The following is a 14,183-nucleotide window of genomic DNA, read 5'->3' as shown; positions in this document are numbered from 1 at the left end:
ATATAGTCCTGCCTCTACTCTGCTGCTCAAGTCACCTATCTCAATCCCAGACTGGAGAGAGTGTCCATTCTTTGTCCCCAGCCTTTGTTTCCCTATATGCCCTTGCTCTGCAGAGCCAGCCTTGCCCACAGCTCCACCTGTGCTCCCTCACACACACAGCTCATATCTCACAGAGTCCTATCCAGACCCAGCACTCACCTCACCTCCTCCAGGAAGCCTTCCTAGATCCCAGCACAATTGATTTAAGGCCCTTGCAGTGGAGGTCCCCAGCTAGGATCCCCTGCCCATGTGGCCCAGCCCTGCCTACACACAGCCACTTCCTCCCCCAGGCAACAGAGACATCCAGATGATCAGCTGTGGGGCTGACAAGAGCATCTACTTTCGCAGCGCCCAGCGGGTAGGGTGGCATGGCCTCCTTGGGGACTGGGGTGGGGAGTTATCAGGGGCATTCTCTGAAGGTCCTGCCACCCTGTCAGGGTTCGGATCGACTACACTTTGTCCGTACCCACCACGTAGCAGAGAAAACCACCTTGTATGACATGGACATTGACATCACCCAGAAGTATGTGGCCGTGGCCTGCCAGGACCGCAATGTGAGGTGAGGGGTGGCCCTGGGCCCTTAGCTGGACTGGGCCAGGCTGGTTTCTGAACAGGGACCGGCCTGGTCTGCTTTGTCCTAGGCTGGCTGCTTTCCTCCCTCTGTTCCTCTGGTCCCCAACAAGCTGGGAGGGGATTGAGGGACCCAGCAGGTGTTTCTTTTTTCTTGTTTCTTTTTTTGTTTTGTTTTGTTTTGTTTTTTTGAGGCAGAGTCTCACTCTGTTGCCCAGGCTGGTGTGCAGTAGCGCCATCTTGGCTCACTGCAACCTCCGCCTCCCAGGTTCATGTAATTCTCCTGCCTCAGCCTTCCAAGTAGCTGGATTACAGGTGCCCGCCACCATGCCCGGCTAATTTTTTGTATTTTTAGTAGAGACGAGGTTTTGCCATGTTGGCCAGGCTGGTCTCAAACTCCTGACCTCAGGTGATCTGCCGACCTCAGGTGATCCACCCACCTCAGCCTCCCAAAGTGCTGGGATTACAGGTATAAGCTACTGCACCGGGCCATTACCTGGTATTTCTCAGAAGTTGGGCTCTCCCAGGCCTGGTCTCCAGGTCAGCAGAGGGCTTCCTTCTAGCTCTCCCTGCAGCCAGTGTGGGATGACTGAGGTGCTGATGTGGCACATAAACTCCTGCATTCATCCGTATTCTCTGAGCGCCTAGCTGGGCTAGATGGTGCTGGGGTCATGGCAGTGGCCAGGATAGCCCCAGGACTTCGCAGTCCAGTGGAGGGGACACAGCTGCCTCACAGCCACAGGCAGTGACAGCATAGAGTGGTCAGAGATGGTGGAGCCCAGGGGCCCTGGGGAGATGCCTGACCTCACCTGGGGATCAAGCAGGACTTCCTGGAGGAAGAGACATCTGAGCCTGGGGAGGATGTGGAGGAGTGAGCCAGCGGAAGGCAGAGGCCAAAGGAGTGCAAAGAGGCTCTGCACCTCCTTCCTGACTCCTTCTTATGGGGTGCTGGGCACTGAGCTTGCAGTTTGTAGGGGAGATGGGCATTAACTCAGCGGGTACCCCAGGACACAACTTCAGCTTGAGATGGGGTTTCAGTTTCAGTTTAGGCATCAGATGGGAACAGGAGGTAGCAGGGGGCTTCCAGGGAAGCGGAGGACAGCAGGAGCCAGAGGGTGAGGTGGTGGGGGGGTGGGACCCTGTTTGTCACAACATGCTCCTACTTCCCCAGAGTATACAACATCATGAACGGGAAGCAGAAGAAGTGCTACAAGGGCTCCCAGGGTGACGAAGGGTCCTTGCTGAAGGTGAGGATTTGGGACCCCCTGTCTGCTGCCTTGATGGGCCACCTAGTGTGACGGCCCACACCTGAGATCTGTGCCCTTGGTGCTTCCTCAGTGCACCGCACTGGCCAACACCTTCTCAGGTCTGGTTAAACAAGGATGCTTGCGAGGGGGTGGGGAGAGTGACCCCAGCTGCGTTTCCTTTATTTACTGAGCCTCTACCCAAGTGGGGCATCTAAGTTGGTTCCATTTTGAGTGGCAGCAGGGTATGGTGGGAAGAATCAGAGGCATGGACTCCCCTCCTGGCTTGCCCACACCAGCCATGGATCACTCAGGACAAGGGGGCACCTTCTCAGAGCCTCTGGTCTAGGACAGTTGTTATGGGTTCAGGCTCTGCCTCAGGTTGACTGTGTGACCTTCGGCAAGCATCATCTCTTGAGCCTGTTTTATGCCCTGTAAAATGCACATAAAGACAGCTTGGCTCATGGACTTGTTCTCCGGAGGAGTTCATTTTGCACACATCCAGTGCTTAGCACAGGGCCTAGTTACTGTTGTTACTGCTGCAGTGGTGGTTAATTTCTTCACCTGCTGAATGGGAGCGGGAGCTCCTGCCCTGCCAGGGTTCCATGGGCTGTGCATCCAGCATGGGGGAGGAGGGTCCCAGGCCTCACCATAAGGAAGAAAGCAGGCAGCTGGAGTAACATGTGGGTCCCTTTCCTGGCAGGTCCATGTGGATCCCTCCGGTACCTTCCTGGCCACTAGCTGCTCTGACAAAAGCATCTCAGTGATTGACTTTTACTCGGGCGAGTGCATTGCCAAGATGTTTGGCCATTCAGGTGGGTGTGCCTCACTGCTCGGGATGCCTGCCCACCCACCCACAGCCTCTGACTCCAAAGGCAAATGCAGCCTCTCTGCTTTGTTTGCAGAAATTATTACCAGCATGAAGTTCACCTATGACTGTCATCACTTGATCACAGTATCCGGAGACAGGTGGGACAGGCCTGGAGGCTGCTCCTGGCCAGGCCTCCCTCTGGGAGTAGGTGGGACATGGGCCAAGGGAGAGTTGTGGCTCAGATACCATGACCACTGCACTCAGCCTGCCTGTGTAGAGAGCATTTCTGAGCTGCCCAATCTGGATTGTGTGAGTCTTGGTGTCACACCCAGCTGCAAGTTCAGATCCCAGCTCTAGGCTGGGCATGATGGCTCATGCCTATAACCCCAGCCCTTTGGGAGGCTGAGGCGGGTGGATCACTTGAGCTCAAGAGTTCAAGATCAGCCTGGGCAACATAGCAAAACACCATCTCTACAAAAAATTAGCCAGGTGTGGTGGCACATACCTGTAGTCCCAGCTACTCAGGAGGGGAGAGACATCCTAAGCCTGGTAGGTAGAGGTTGCAGTAAGCCCAGGTTGTGCTGATGCACCCCAACCTGGGTGACAGAGTGAGACCCTGTCTCAAAAAATATATATATATATAAGCCAGGCACGGTGGCTCATGCCTGTAATCCCAGCACTTTGGGAGGCCGAGGCAGGTGGATCAGCTGAGTTCAGGAGTTGGAGACCAGCCTGACCAACATGGAGAAACCCTGTCTCTATTAAAAATACAAAATTAGCTGGGCATGGTGGCGCATGCCTGTAATCCCAGCTACTTGGGAGGCTGAGGCAGGAGAATCGCTTAACCCGAGAGGCAGAGGTTGTGGTGAGCTGAGATTGTGCCATTGCACTCTAGCCTGGGCAACAAGAGCGAAACTCCATCTCAAAAAAAAAAAACACGAAACAAATCCCAGCTCTGTAACTTATTTTCTTGTCACCTTGAACAGGTTGTTTCCCCTCTTTGAGCTTCAGTTTGCTCCTCTGTAAATGACAATATCGTTTACCTTGAAAATTGTACGGTGAGGCCGGGCGTGGTGGCTCACGCCTATAATCCCAGCACTTTGGGAGGCCGAGGTGGGTGAATCACCTGAGGTCAGGAGTTCTAGGCCAGCCTGGTCAACATGGAGAAACCCTGTCTCTACTAAAAATACAAAACTTAGCTGTGTGTGGTGGCGCATGTGCCTGTAGTCTCAGCTACTCAGCGGGGGCTGAGGCACAAGAATGACTTGAACCTGGGAGGTAGAGGTTGCAGTGAGCCATGATCGTGCCTCTGCACTCTAGCCTAGTTGACAGAGCAAAACTCCATCTCAAAAAAAAAAAAAAAAAGGGAAAGAAAATTGTGTGGTGAGAAATGAATGAGATGATACACATGCATTCTTTAGCACATGGGTGGTGCTCAAGGAAGTCCCTTTTGTCACTCCCTTTGATTTACTCCAGTTCTTCCCCACAGCCCCCTTCCTCAGGTCTTGAGGCCTCCCTAGTAGGCCCCTGGTTTGCTGGCATGCCCCAGACCTGAGGCCGAGGGTATGGATGTGGTAAGCCTAGCCCCCTGCACTAAGCTGATGGGGTGTGTTTTCCAGGAGCATCTGGAAGATGGGGCCTAGGCTGCAGGGTCAGTGTGGGAGTGGTTCCCATGTTCACTCTTCCTCCGCCTTACTTGTGTCTCTTTGGCCCCTGCAGCTGTGTGTTCATCTGGCACCTGGGCCCAGAGATCACCAACTGCATGAAGCAGCACTTGCTGGAGATCGACCGCCGGGAGCAGCAGCAGCACACGAAGGACAGGAAGTGGAGTGGCCACCCCAGGTCCTGGCAGCCCCTGTCCATCTACCAGAGAGATGAGTCCATGCCTGGGCCCCATGGAGTGATGCTGGGGATATGGCCGTGGCCAAGACAGCCCTGGGCCCTGCCCTTAATACACTTGCAGCTGGGTAGGGGAGACAGATTTTGAATATGCAGTTATAGTAATACATCCAAAAAGTTTTTGTATGTTTTTTTTTTTTTAATTTTCGTAAACAATAGAGACAGAGTCTTGCTGTGTTGCCCAGGCTTGTCTTGAATTCCTGGGCCCAAGCGATCCTCCCTTGTTGGCTTCACAAAGTGCTGGGATCACAGGTGTGAGCCACGACGTCAGGCCACGAGAAGGGTATTGAAGTGGAAAAGTGAAGTGTTTGGCAAGCCTCTGAGCACTGTGATGGGGCATGCCCCAGGCGGCTGTGGGAACAAAGGGGTCCCTGACCAGCCAGCCGAGGGGAGGGGTGGGCAGGGAAGGGGTCTGAGGGGAGGGCTGCAGTGGGGCCACAATGTCCTCTTACTCCCATATGAAAGCTGTAGGTTCACTTCTTTGAATCTTCTAAACATACTTCTTTTTTAAATCTTTAAGTAGCAAAGCCAGTTCTATTTTCAGTGAACTCATGTTCTACTTTTTGATTTGAGGTTTTGGTTCGGGTGTTGCTAATTTTTGAGTGGGAGATTTTTTGGTTTGTCTTCTCTCCTGCCTCTGAGTGTGTCTGTCATTGCCATTGGCTTCATGTGGCTCCCAGGGCACTGTGGGGACCAGGCCTTGGCATGGGCCACCGGTCCTGAGGTCCTGAGGTGCTATTGGAGATACCATTTTGGTTTTGAGGCTCACACTCCACCGCCAGGCTATGAACCAGGGCCCTGGCTCCAGTGCCTGCCTCACGCCAAGGATGTTTTAGTTTCCTGCACTCAGGAGGAGCCACCGTCCTTGCTACCACCTACAGGGAGCCCAGTACAGGACTGCAGTCCCACTGTCTGCTTGGCTTTCTGTCACGTTGCTGTGCCCTGGGAGAGTTTGTATTCGTTTGGAGCCCAGCCTTTGTTAATCTCATGAATTGTGATGATGTGGTTCTAGTGGGGAGGCGGTGTCCAGTGAGAGACTCGCCAGCACCATCTTGACCAGCAGCTAAGAATATGTTCATATGGAGCTTAGCACAGGTCCGGGCCCTAGGCAAGTCCCTACCACCAGCCCATTTGCCTGTATTCTCTCCTTACCATCCTCATTCCTGGCTTTAGGCATGATACGTATGTGTCCACACCTAGCGAGATTCGCTCCCTGAGCCCTGGAGAGCAGACGGAGGATGATCTGGAGGAAGGGTGTGAGCCAGAAGAGATGCTGAAGACACCATCCAAAGACAGCTTGGATCCAGGTTGGAAAAAGGGCCCTATTTTGAACTATATCAGTGTAGGGAATTATTGCTCGGTTTTGCCCATGACTTTGTTTACAGAGCCTGGCACATATTAAAACTCACCAATCAACTGGGCATGGTGGCTTACGCCTGAAATCCCAGCATTTTGGGAGGCCAAGGCTGGTGGATCACCTGAGGTCAGGCGTTCCAGACCAACCTGACCAATATGGTAAAACCCCGTCTCTACTAAAAATACAAAAAATTAGCCAGACATGGTGGTGTGTGACTGTAGTCCCAGCTACTAGAGAAGCTGAGGCATGAGAATTGCTTGAACCTGGGAGCCAGAGGTTGCAGCAAGCCAAGATCGTACCACTGCATTCCAGCCTGGGTGACAGAATGAGGATCAATCTCAAAAAAATAGTAATGAAAATAAAATAAATAAAACTCAGTAATCAGGCTGAGCATGGTAGCTCACACCTAGAATCTCAGCACTTTGGGAGGCTGAAATGGGAGGATCACTTGAAGCCAGGAGATCAAGACCAGCCTGGGCAACATAGCAAAGCCAATCTCTGCAAATAAATAAATAAATAAATAAATAAACAAACAGAAATTAGACGGGCATAGTGGCACACATCTGTAGTCCCAACTACATGGGAGGCTGAGGCAGGAGGTTCACTTGAGGTCAGGAATTTGAGACCAGCCTGGCACATAGCAAGACCCCCTTCCTACAAAAAGAAAAAAATTAGCCGGACATGGTGGTGCACACCTATAGTCCCAGCTACTTGGGAGGCTGAGGCAGGAAGATCGCTTGAGCCCAGGAATTCAAAGTTATAGTGAGCTATGATCACACCACTGCACTCTACCCTGAACAATAGAGTGAGACCCTATCTGTAGAAAAAGAAAGAAACTCAATAATCCTATCAGTCAAGACTCTCAGTATAAAAGCAACCAGGTTTAAGTCAGGAAGATAATTTTTTAGTGCCTGAAAATTCAGTAAGATTGGCTTTCAACATGGCTGTATCCAGATAGTAAGACGATGTTAAAAGGAAGTGTTTTTTTCTGTGTTTTGGCTCTGTTTCCCTTCATGTCGGCTTTGCTGACAGGCAAGCTCTCCCTTTAGTAAGGGAAAAGATACCCCCAGCAGCTACAGGTTTATAAAACACCATAGAAAAGAAAGCACCTCTTTCCTAAGCTCAAGCCATCTCAGGGTTGTGTGGCTCACATTCCTGGTATGACTCATGTGCTCACTTCTGAGTCAGTTGCTGAAGCTGTCCAGATCGGAGCATGTGATCACTCCTGAGGGCAGAGACTGTAGTCAACGCCATCCACTCACACCACCTGACCAGGCATCAAAGATGTGTTTGAGGCTGAGTGTGGTGGGTCATGCCTATAATCCCAGCACTTCGGGAAGCTAAGGTGGGCGGATTGCTTGAGCTTAGGAGTTCAAGACCAGCCTGGGCAACATAGCAAAATCTCGTCTCTACAAAATATACACAAATTAGCTGGGTATAGTGGTGTGCACCTTATAGTTCCAGCTACTCAGGGGGCTGAGGCGGGAGAATTGCTTGAGACCAGAGGCTGAGGCTGCAGTGAGCTGTGTTGTGCCACTACACTCCAGGCTAGGTGACAAAGTGAGACCCTGTCTTAATAAATGAATGAATGAATGATGTGGTTGAAGAGGAGAGATGTTCTCTCCTGAGAATCCCCTTTAGACAGGACGCTGTTTTCCAGAAGCTCCCACAGGCTTCCTTCAGGTCCCATTGGCCATGATGCATCTAGCCTCGAGAGCAGCTGGGAAACAGTGATAAGCGCTGGGTGATTTTAGGGTGGGGCTGGGTTCTCCCAATAAGGGAGACCAAGGCAGGGGCTGACTGGAAGGCAGCAGCAAGGCGAGAAGACACCCTGGGAAAATCAGACGTTGCAGAGCAAGCTCATTTTCCTTGTCGCCACCCTCATACCCAATCCAGTGTCCTCCGCAGGTTGGCCCCTTTTATTCTTATGTTATGAATTCTTACAGACCTTTTCCTACATGCTTATCTACCTCTGTGCACAGCCATGGGAGACACATCATATCACTTAGGTCATAAACTGAATTATGGCCAGGCGTGGTGACTCACACCTGTAATCCCAGCACTTTGAGAGGCCGAGGCAGGTGGATCACCTGAGGTCAGGAGTTGAAGACCAGCCTGGTCAACATGGTGAAATCCCATCTCTGCTAAAAATACAAAAATTAGCTAGGCTTGGTGGAGCATGCCTGTAATCCCAGATACTTGAGAGACTGAGGCAGGAGAATTGCTTGAACCTGGGAGGTGGAGGTAGCAGTGAGCCACAGTCATGCCACTGCACTCCAGCCTGGCGCCTGGTGACGGAGTGAGACTCTGTCTCAAAAAATAAAAAAATAAAAAATAATAAATTGAATTCTGCTGCAGATATTGTCCATAATCTTTTTCCTCTGCAGAGTCTCTTATCCACCTGTATATTGGTGAATACAAAGCAGAGGCCTCCGAAATGTTGTTATTCCCCTCCACGTGGGCATCTAGGTCTTTCCTGATTGCACACCCCTGTTCATGAGGCCATGGAGATGGAGACCACTCCTAGGCCTCCTCAAAATGTGAGGATTTCTCCAGGACAGAGGCTAACGAGTAGCACCACTGGGTCCTGGGGTTATTTTATTTTACTTTAAAAGTTTTATTATTTTATTTCACTTTTCTTGTTGCCCAGGCTGGAATGCAATTGCACTATCATAGATTACTGCAGCCTTGACCTCCTGGGCTCAAGCGATTTTCCCTCCTCAGTCTGTGGAGTAGCTGGGACCACAGGCTCAAGCTACCACACCCAGCTATAAATGTATGTGTGTTGGGGTTGGGTGTGTGTAGAGACAAGGTTTCACCATGTTGGCCAGGCTGATCTCGAACTCCTGGCCTCGAGTATCCTTCCCACCTCGGCCTCTCAAAGTGCTGGGATTACAGGCTTGAGCCACTATGCCCAGCCTTTATTTTAAAAAAGAACCCCAAGAGTTCTCCAAACCCAGTTACTGCCCCACCCTGCATTGCATTACGCTCTCCATTGCCCCCACACTTTTCCTGCCATCCTTTGTTAGTATTATGCATTTTCACCTCAGTCAGTCTTGTGAGTCAAACATCGCATCCCACAGTTTAAGTTTGCATTTCCCTGACACCCAGTGCTGTTGACCTGTGGGTTGTGATGTTGCCCCTTTGGGGACTGCCCGGTTGAGCGTGTGGCCTGTTTGTTGGGCGTTTGTCCTCTTCATGGATTTCATGTGTTTCTCTCCAGATCCTCGGTGCCTGCTAACCAATGGCAAGCTGCCACTGTGGGCAAAGCGGCTGGTAAGTCTTCAGGGAGGGGGTTGCTCAGGGGCTGGCAGAGGAGAGGCCTCCCCAGCTCTGCCTTCTAGAAACCCTTTTTCCTTTCCATGTCCCTCCTTGCCCTGGCAAGCCCCGCCATCCTTGCAGGCTCAGTGAGACAGCCCTTTGTTCTTTATCAGTGCCCTGTGCCAGGCATTGTTCTGGCTGTCAGAGACACAGCAGTGAACAAGGGAAACAAAAGCCTCTCCCTTCACAGGCTCACTTGCCTGTATGGGCGAGGACAGTATCCCAGCACTTTAAGAGGCCGAGGCTGGGATATTTTCCCTCGCCCACACAGGCAAGTGAGCTTTGTGAGTCTACGTCATTTATTTATTTAATAAGTAAGTAAGTAAATGACGTAGCATGTTGGGTGCTGATAAGTGCTGTGGAGGGAAAAGAATCAAGAAGGAAAACATGTCAGCCAGGTTCAGTGATGCATGTCCGTGGTCCCAACTACTCGGGAGGCTGAGGCGGGAGGATCACTTGAACCCAGGAGATTGAGGCTATAGGGAGCCAAGATGGCACCATTGCACTCCAGCCTAGGCGACAGAGTGAGAGCCTGTCTCAAAAAAGAGAAAAAGAACAGGGGCCTGGCATGGTGGCTCACGCCTGTGATCTCAACACTTTGGGAGGCTAAGGCAGGTGATTGCTTGAGCCTAGGAGTTCAAGACCAGCCTGAGCAACATAGTGAGACCCCATCTCTACAAAAAATTTTAGAAAATTAGCCAGGCATGGTGGTGCACACCTGTAGTCCCAGCTACTCAGGAGGCTGAAGTGAGAGGATTTCTTGAGCCAGGGAGACTGAGGCTGCAGGGAGCTGAGATGGTACCACAGCACTGCAGCCTGGGCAACAGAGCCAAGACCTTGTCTCATAAAAAAAAAAAAGAAAATTTAAAAAAATAATAGGGAGTGTTGGAGGTGGCAGTTTTAAGTAAACAGGAAAGGCCTCACTGGGAAAATATTTGAGCAGCATTGAAGCACGTGAGACAGGCAGATACTGGGACGAATGTTCCAGTCATAACAGCCTGTACATGTAAAGGCCGTGAGGCCAGGAGTTCAAGACCAGCTTAGGCAACATAGTGAGACCCCCATCTCTACACAAAATTTTAAAATAGCCAGGTATGGTGGTGCACACCCGTAGTCCTAGCTACTCAGGGGGCTGAGGCAGGGGGATCACTTGAGCCTAAGAGTTGGGAGGCTGCAGGATCGTGCTACTACACTCCAGCTTAGATGATGGAGGCATTGTCTGTTAAAAAAACAAAGAAAAAGAAAAGAGAGAAAGACAATGGATTATAAGAGACAGAATAAGAGAGGTGAATGAAGGATGATCCCAAGGTTGGGGCCTGAGCAACTGGAAAAAAATTACTGAAACACAGAAGGTTCTAGGAGGAGCAGGTTTGTGGGGAGGAAATAAGTTGTCAGCACATTAACTTTGAAATACCCACCAGACATCCATACGGAGATGTAGAGCAGTCACATGTGCAATTCAGAAGTTTCAGAGAAAGGTTCAGGGCCAGGCAATCTCAGCACTTTGGGAGGCCGAAGCAGGAGGATTGCCTGAGCCCAGGGGTTTGAGACCAGCCTGGGCAACACAGCGAGAGTCCATCTCTACCAAAAAAAAAAAACAAACTGGGTTCTTTGGCTCATGCCTGTAATCCCAACACTTTGGGAGGCTGAGGTGGGCGGTTCACTTGAGGTCAGGAATTTGAGACCAGCCTGGTCAACCTGGCAAAACCCTATCACTACTAAAAATGCAAAAATTAACCAGGCGTGGTGGTGGGCACCTGTAATCCCAGCTACTCAGGAGGCTGAGGCAGGAGAATTGCTTGAACCCAGGAGGCAGAGGTTGCAGTGAGCCGAGGTCGCGCCACTGCACTCCAGCCCAGGAGACAGAGCAAGACTTCATCTCAGAAAAACCCAAAAAACAGAGAGAAAGGTTCCAGCTGGACATACGTGTCTAGAAGTTGTTTCTGAATGGTGTTGAAAGTCAGGAGACCAGATGGGCTATTTGAAATGTCCATGGCTCTCCCTGCAGTGGGTGAGCACTCAGCCAGCTTCCTGACTGTCCCATATCCTTCAAGCTAGGGGATGATGATGTGCCAGATGGCTCAGCCTTCCACGCCAAGCGCAGCTACCAGCCCCACGGCCGCTGGGCAGAGCGGGCCGGCCAGGAGCCCCTCAAGACCATTCTTGATGCCCAGGACCTGGATTGCTACTTTACCCCCATGAAGCCTGAGAATCTGGAGAACTCCGTTCTGGATTCACTGGAGCCACAGAGCCTGGCTGGCCTGCTGAGTGAGGTGTGCACTTCCACCCCAGCCTGGCCAGCAGTCCCTGTACCATGACGGCCCCAGGGCCTGGGGCAGGCTGACTCCCACTCCATGGGGGTAGGGAGGATTACATGAGATGGTGAAGGGCAGGAGGGTGAGACCAAGGTCTGGTGCACAGCAAGACTTACCAGGGCAGACAGGAGTCTTTGGAAAGTGGGTCGCTTGGGGGTTAAGAGCTTAGATGCTAGAGCAGGCTTATACCCAAGTGGGGTACATTTGGGTGGATTGACCCCTGGCCATACTCGTTCCGGTTTTGTGACCTGCAGTAAGAGACTTAACCTCTCTGGGCTTCAGTTTTTTAAAAAGTAGTCATAATGGGGTCGGGGCAGTGGCTAACACCTGTAATCCCAGCATTTGGGGAGGCCAAGGCAGGAGGATCATTTAAAGATCACTTGAGGAGTTCAAGGCCAGCCTGGGCAACATAGCAAGATCCCACCTCTACAAAAATATTTTTAAAATGTGTTTGTTTTGGTTTGCTTTTTTTTTTTCTTATAAAAAATTTTGTTTAGGGCCAGGTACAGTGGCTCATGCCTGTAATCCCAACACTTTGGGAGACCAATGCAGGTGGATCACGAGGTCAAGAGTTTGAGACCATCCTGGCCAACTTGGTGAAACCCTGTCTCTACTAAAAATACAAAAATTAGCTGGGCATGGTGGCACGCACCTGTAATCCCAGCAACTTGGGAGGCTGAGGCAGGAGAATTGCTTCAACTGGGACCTGGGAAGTGGAGGCTGCAATGAGCCGAGATCACGCCACTGCACTCCAGCCTGGGCTACAGAGCGAGACTCCGTCTTAAAAAAAAACAAAAAACTGTTTTTGAATGGTCATAACAATCTCTTTTGCCCCAGAGGGCTTTACAGGAATCCATACTAAGTATAGGCCTGGGCTCTTAAAGGTTACTTTAGCTCTTTATTTTATTTTATTTATTTATTTATTTATTTTTTTAAAGACAGGGTTTCACCATGTTGGTCAGGCTGGTCTTGATCTCCCGACCTCAGGTGATCCTCCTGCCTTGGCCTCCAAAGTGCTTGGATTACAGTCGTGAGCCACCACGCCTGGCCTACTTTAGCTCTTTAGCTATTTTTATTTTATTGTGGTATAATATACATCCAGTAACATGTGCGGATCTTAGGTATACAGCTTGATGAACTACCTGTGTCATTCGTATGTGTCCACTACTCTGGGTAAAATCTGGAGTGTTTTCTACCTCCTAGAAACCCGTTTCTTCTGCCCGTCCTCATCAGGTCCTCCCACCAAGATAACCAGTGTTCTGACCTCTCACCACGGACTGGGCTTCCTATTCTTGAACTTCATATAAATAGACCTGTAGAGGGTTGGGCCTCCTATTTTTGGTGCCACACCTCTTCCTCATCTGTAAAGGGACTGATAGTGCAGGGGCAGCCCAGGACAAGCTGGTCGTGAGCAGAGTGCATGGCACAGGCCCTGGGTCACAGCCTCCAGCAGCAGGGCTGCCAGCATGGTTCCTGGCACACCATTGGTGGCCCCAGGTGCCATGGCTGCCTCAGAATGTCTGTGCTATTTTCCCCATAGTCAGAGAGTCCCCAGGAGGCTGGCCACGGGCACCCTTCCTTCCTGCCCCAACAGAGGGAATCATCGAATGAGGCCAGTGAGCTCATCCTCCACTCCCTGGAGGCAGAAGTGACAGTCACTGGGACAGACAGGTGGGTATCCTTTCTGCCAAGGGAGACTTAGTTGGAGGAAGCCCCAGCTGATAGCTGTACCCTGGATGAACTGCTCTCTGCCTTCCCACTGGGCTTGTGGGAGTGGGGACAGTTGATGTGGGGATGGGGCTGGAGCCAGGCCTTAGTTCCCTGGTTCCAGGTGGGGTGCAGGGCGGGGCCTGACCTGGGAGAAGGAGGGGACATTTGGAGGAGGCAGGGAGGCTGAGGCAGTGCTCCTGCAGGAGCAGCAGGTGCCTAGGGGCTCCAGGTGGGGCTGGCTGTTGAGTCTCCAGCTGAAGTCTTTGTTCCCTCTCCGCCCCCACTGGCACTGCAGCCAGTACTGCGGGAAGGAGTCGGAGGCCAGGCCTGGAGACCAGCAGGGCGACTCCTACCTCAGGGTGTCCTCCATCAGCCCAAAGGATCAGAGCCCACCCGAGGGTAAGTACAGGACAGGTAGGGACCCTGTGACAGTCTGTGCACTCAGCCAGGCCCCTTTCTGGGCACCAGTGGTGACTTTGACCCAGTCCTGAAGCTCAGAGTCTGTCGAGGAAGACAGAAGTGGTCCCTGCCGCTTCCTGAGGATTCTGGGCCCAGCTGTCCACAGCTGAGAGCCCAGCTCTGTTACCTCCTTGATGTGAACCTTCCCTCATCCATAAAACGGGGGTGGGTGCTCTTATCATCTCTCCTCCAGATGGAGAAATTGAGCCCAGGGAAGCATAACCCTGGCCCTGACTCACCAGAATGGTTGGGCTGTGGGCTCCTGACCCCAAGTCTCTCCTTCAGACTCAGGGGAGTCAGAGGCCGACCTGGAGTGCAGCTTTGAGGCCATACACTCCCCATTTCCGCCACCTGACCCCACCCCTCGGTTTGTCACTTTGCTGCCCCATTTCCCAGGTAAGCAGGGACCAGACACGCAGGGAACTTGCTGCCTGGGCCTGGCTTAGGGCCAGTCACAG

General features: G+C 51.7%; 1 protein-coding gene across 5 annotated transcripts in view; it reads left to right on the top strand.

The window, feature by feature from the left end:
* WDR62 (WD repeat domain 62) overlaps positions 1-14,183 on the top strand; it is a 52,513-nt gene that overhangs the window by 29,757 nt on the left and 8,573 nt on the right. For 3 of the 5 annotated variants that reach the window (XM_064381444.1, XM_021676542.2, XM_021676541.2), the window contains exons 14-25: positions 330-397; positions 477-598; positions 1,781-1,856; positions 2,557-2,668; positions 2,759-2,822; positions 4,384-4,506; positions 5,737-5,870; positions 9,144-9,196; positions 11,296-11,514; positions 13,097-13,227; positions 13,562-13,665; positions 14,011-14,121. In XM_064381444.1, the coding sequence (XP_064237514.1) occupies positions 330-397; positions 477-598; positions 1,781-1,856; positions 2,557-2,668; positions 2,759-2,822; positions 4,384-4,506; positions 5,737-5,870; positions 9,144-9,196; positions 11,296-11,514; positions 13,097-13,227; positions 13,562-13,665; positions 14,011-14,121 (1,317 nt within the window). The remainder of the gene's footprint in view (positions 1-329; positions 398-476; positions 599-1,780; positions 1,857-2,556; positions 2,669-2,758; positions 2,823-4,383; positions 4,507-5,736; positions 5,871-9,143; positions 9,197-11,295; positions 11,515-13,096; positions 13,228-13,561; positions 13,666-14,010; positions 14,122-14,183) is intronic. The other 2 variants (XM_064381446.1, XM_064381445.1) reach the window with 2 other exon arrangements.

The sequence above is a fragment of the Aotus nancymaae genome, unplaced genomic scaffold (genome assembly GCF_030222135.1).
Source record: "Aotus nancymaae isolate 86718 unplaced genomic scaffold, 86718_ANA_hifiasm-v0.15.2.pri h1tg000028l, whole genome shotgun sequence".
In the NCBI taxonomy this organism is placed as follows: domain Eukaryota; kingdom Metazoa; phylum Chordata; class Mammalia; order Primates; family Aotidae; genus Aotus; species Aotus nancymaae.
The sequence above is the reverse complement of the archived record's forward strand: the minus strand, read 5'-3'. Positions and strand labels throughout refer to the sequence as shown.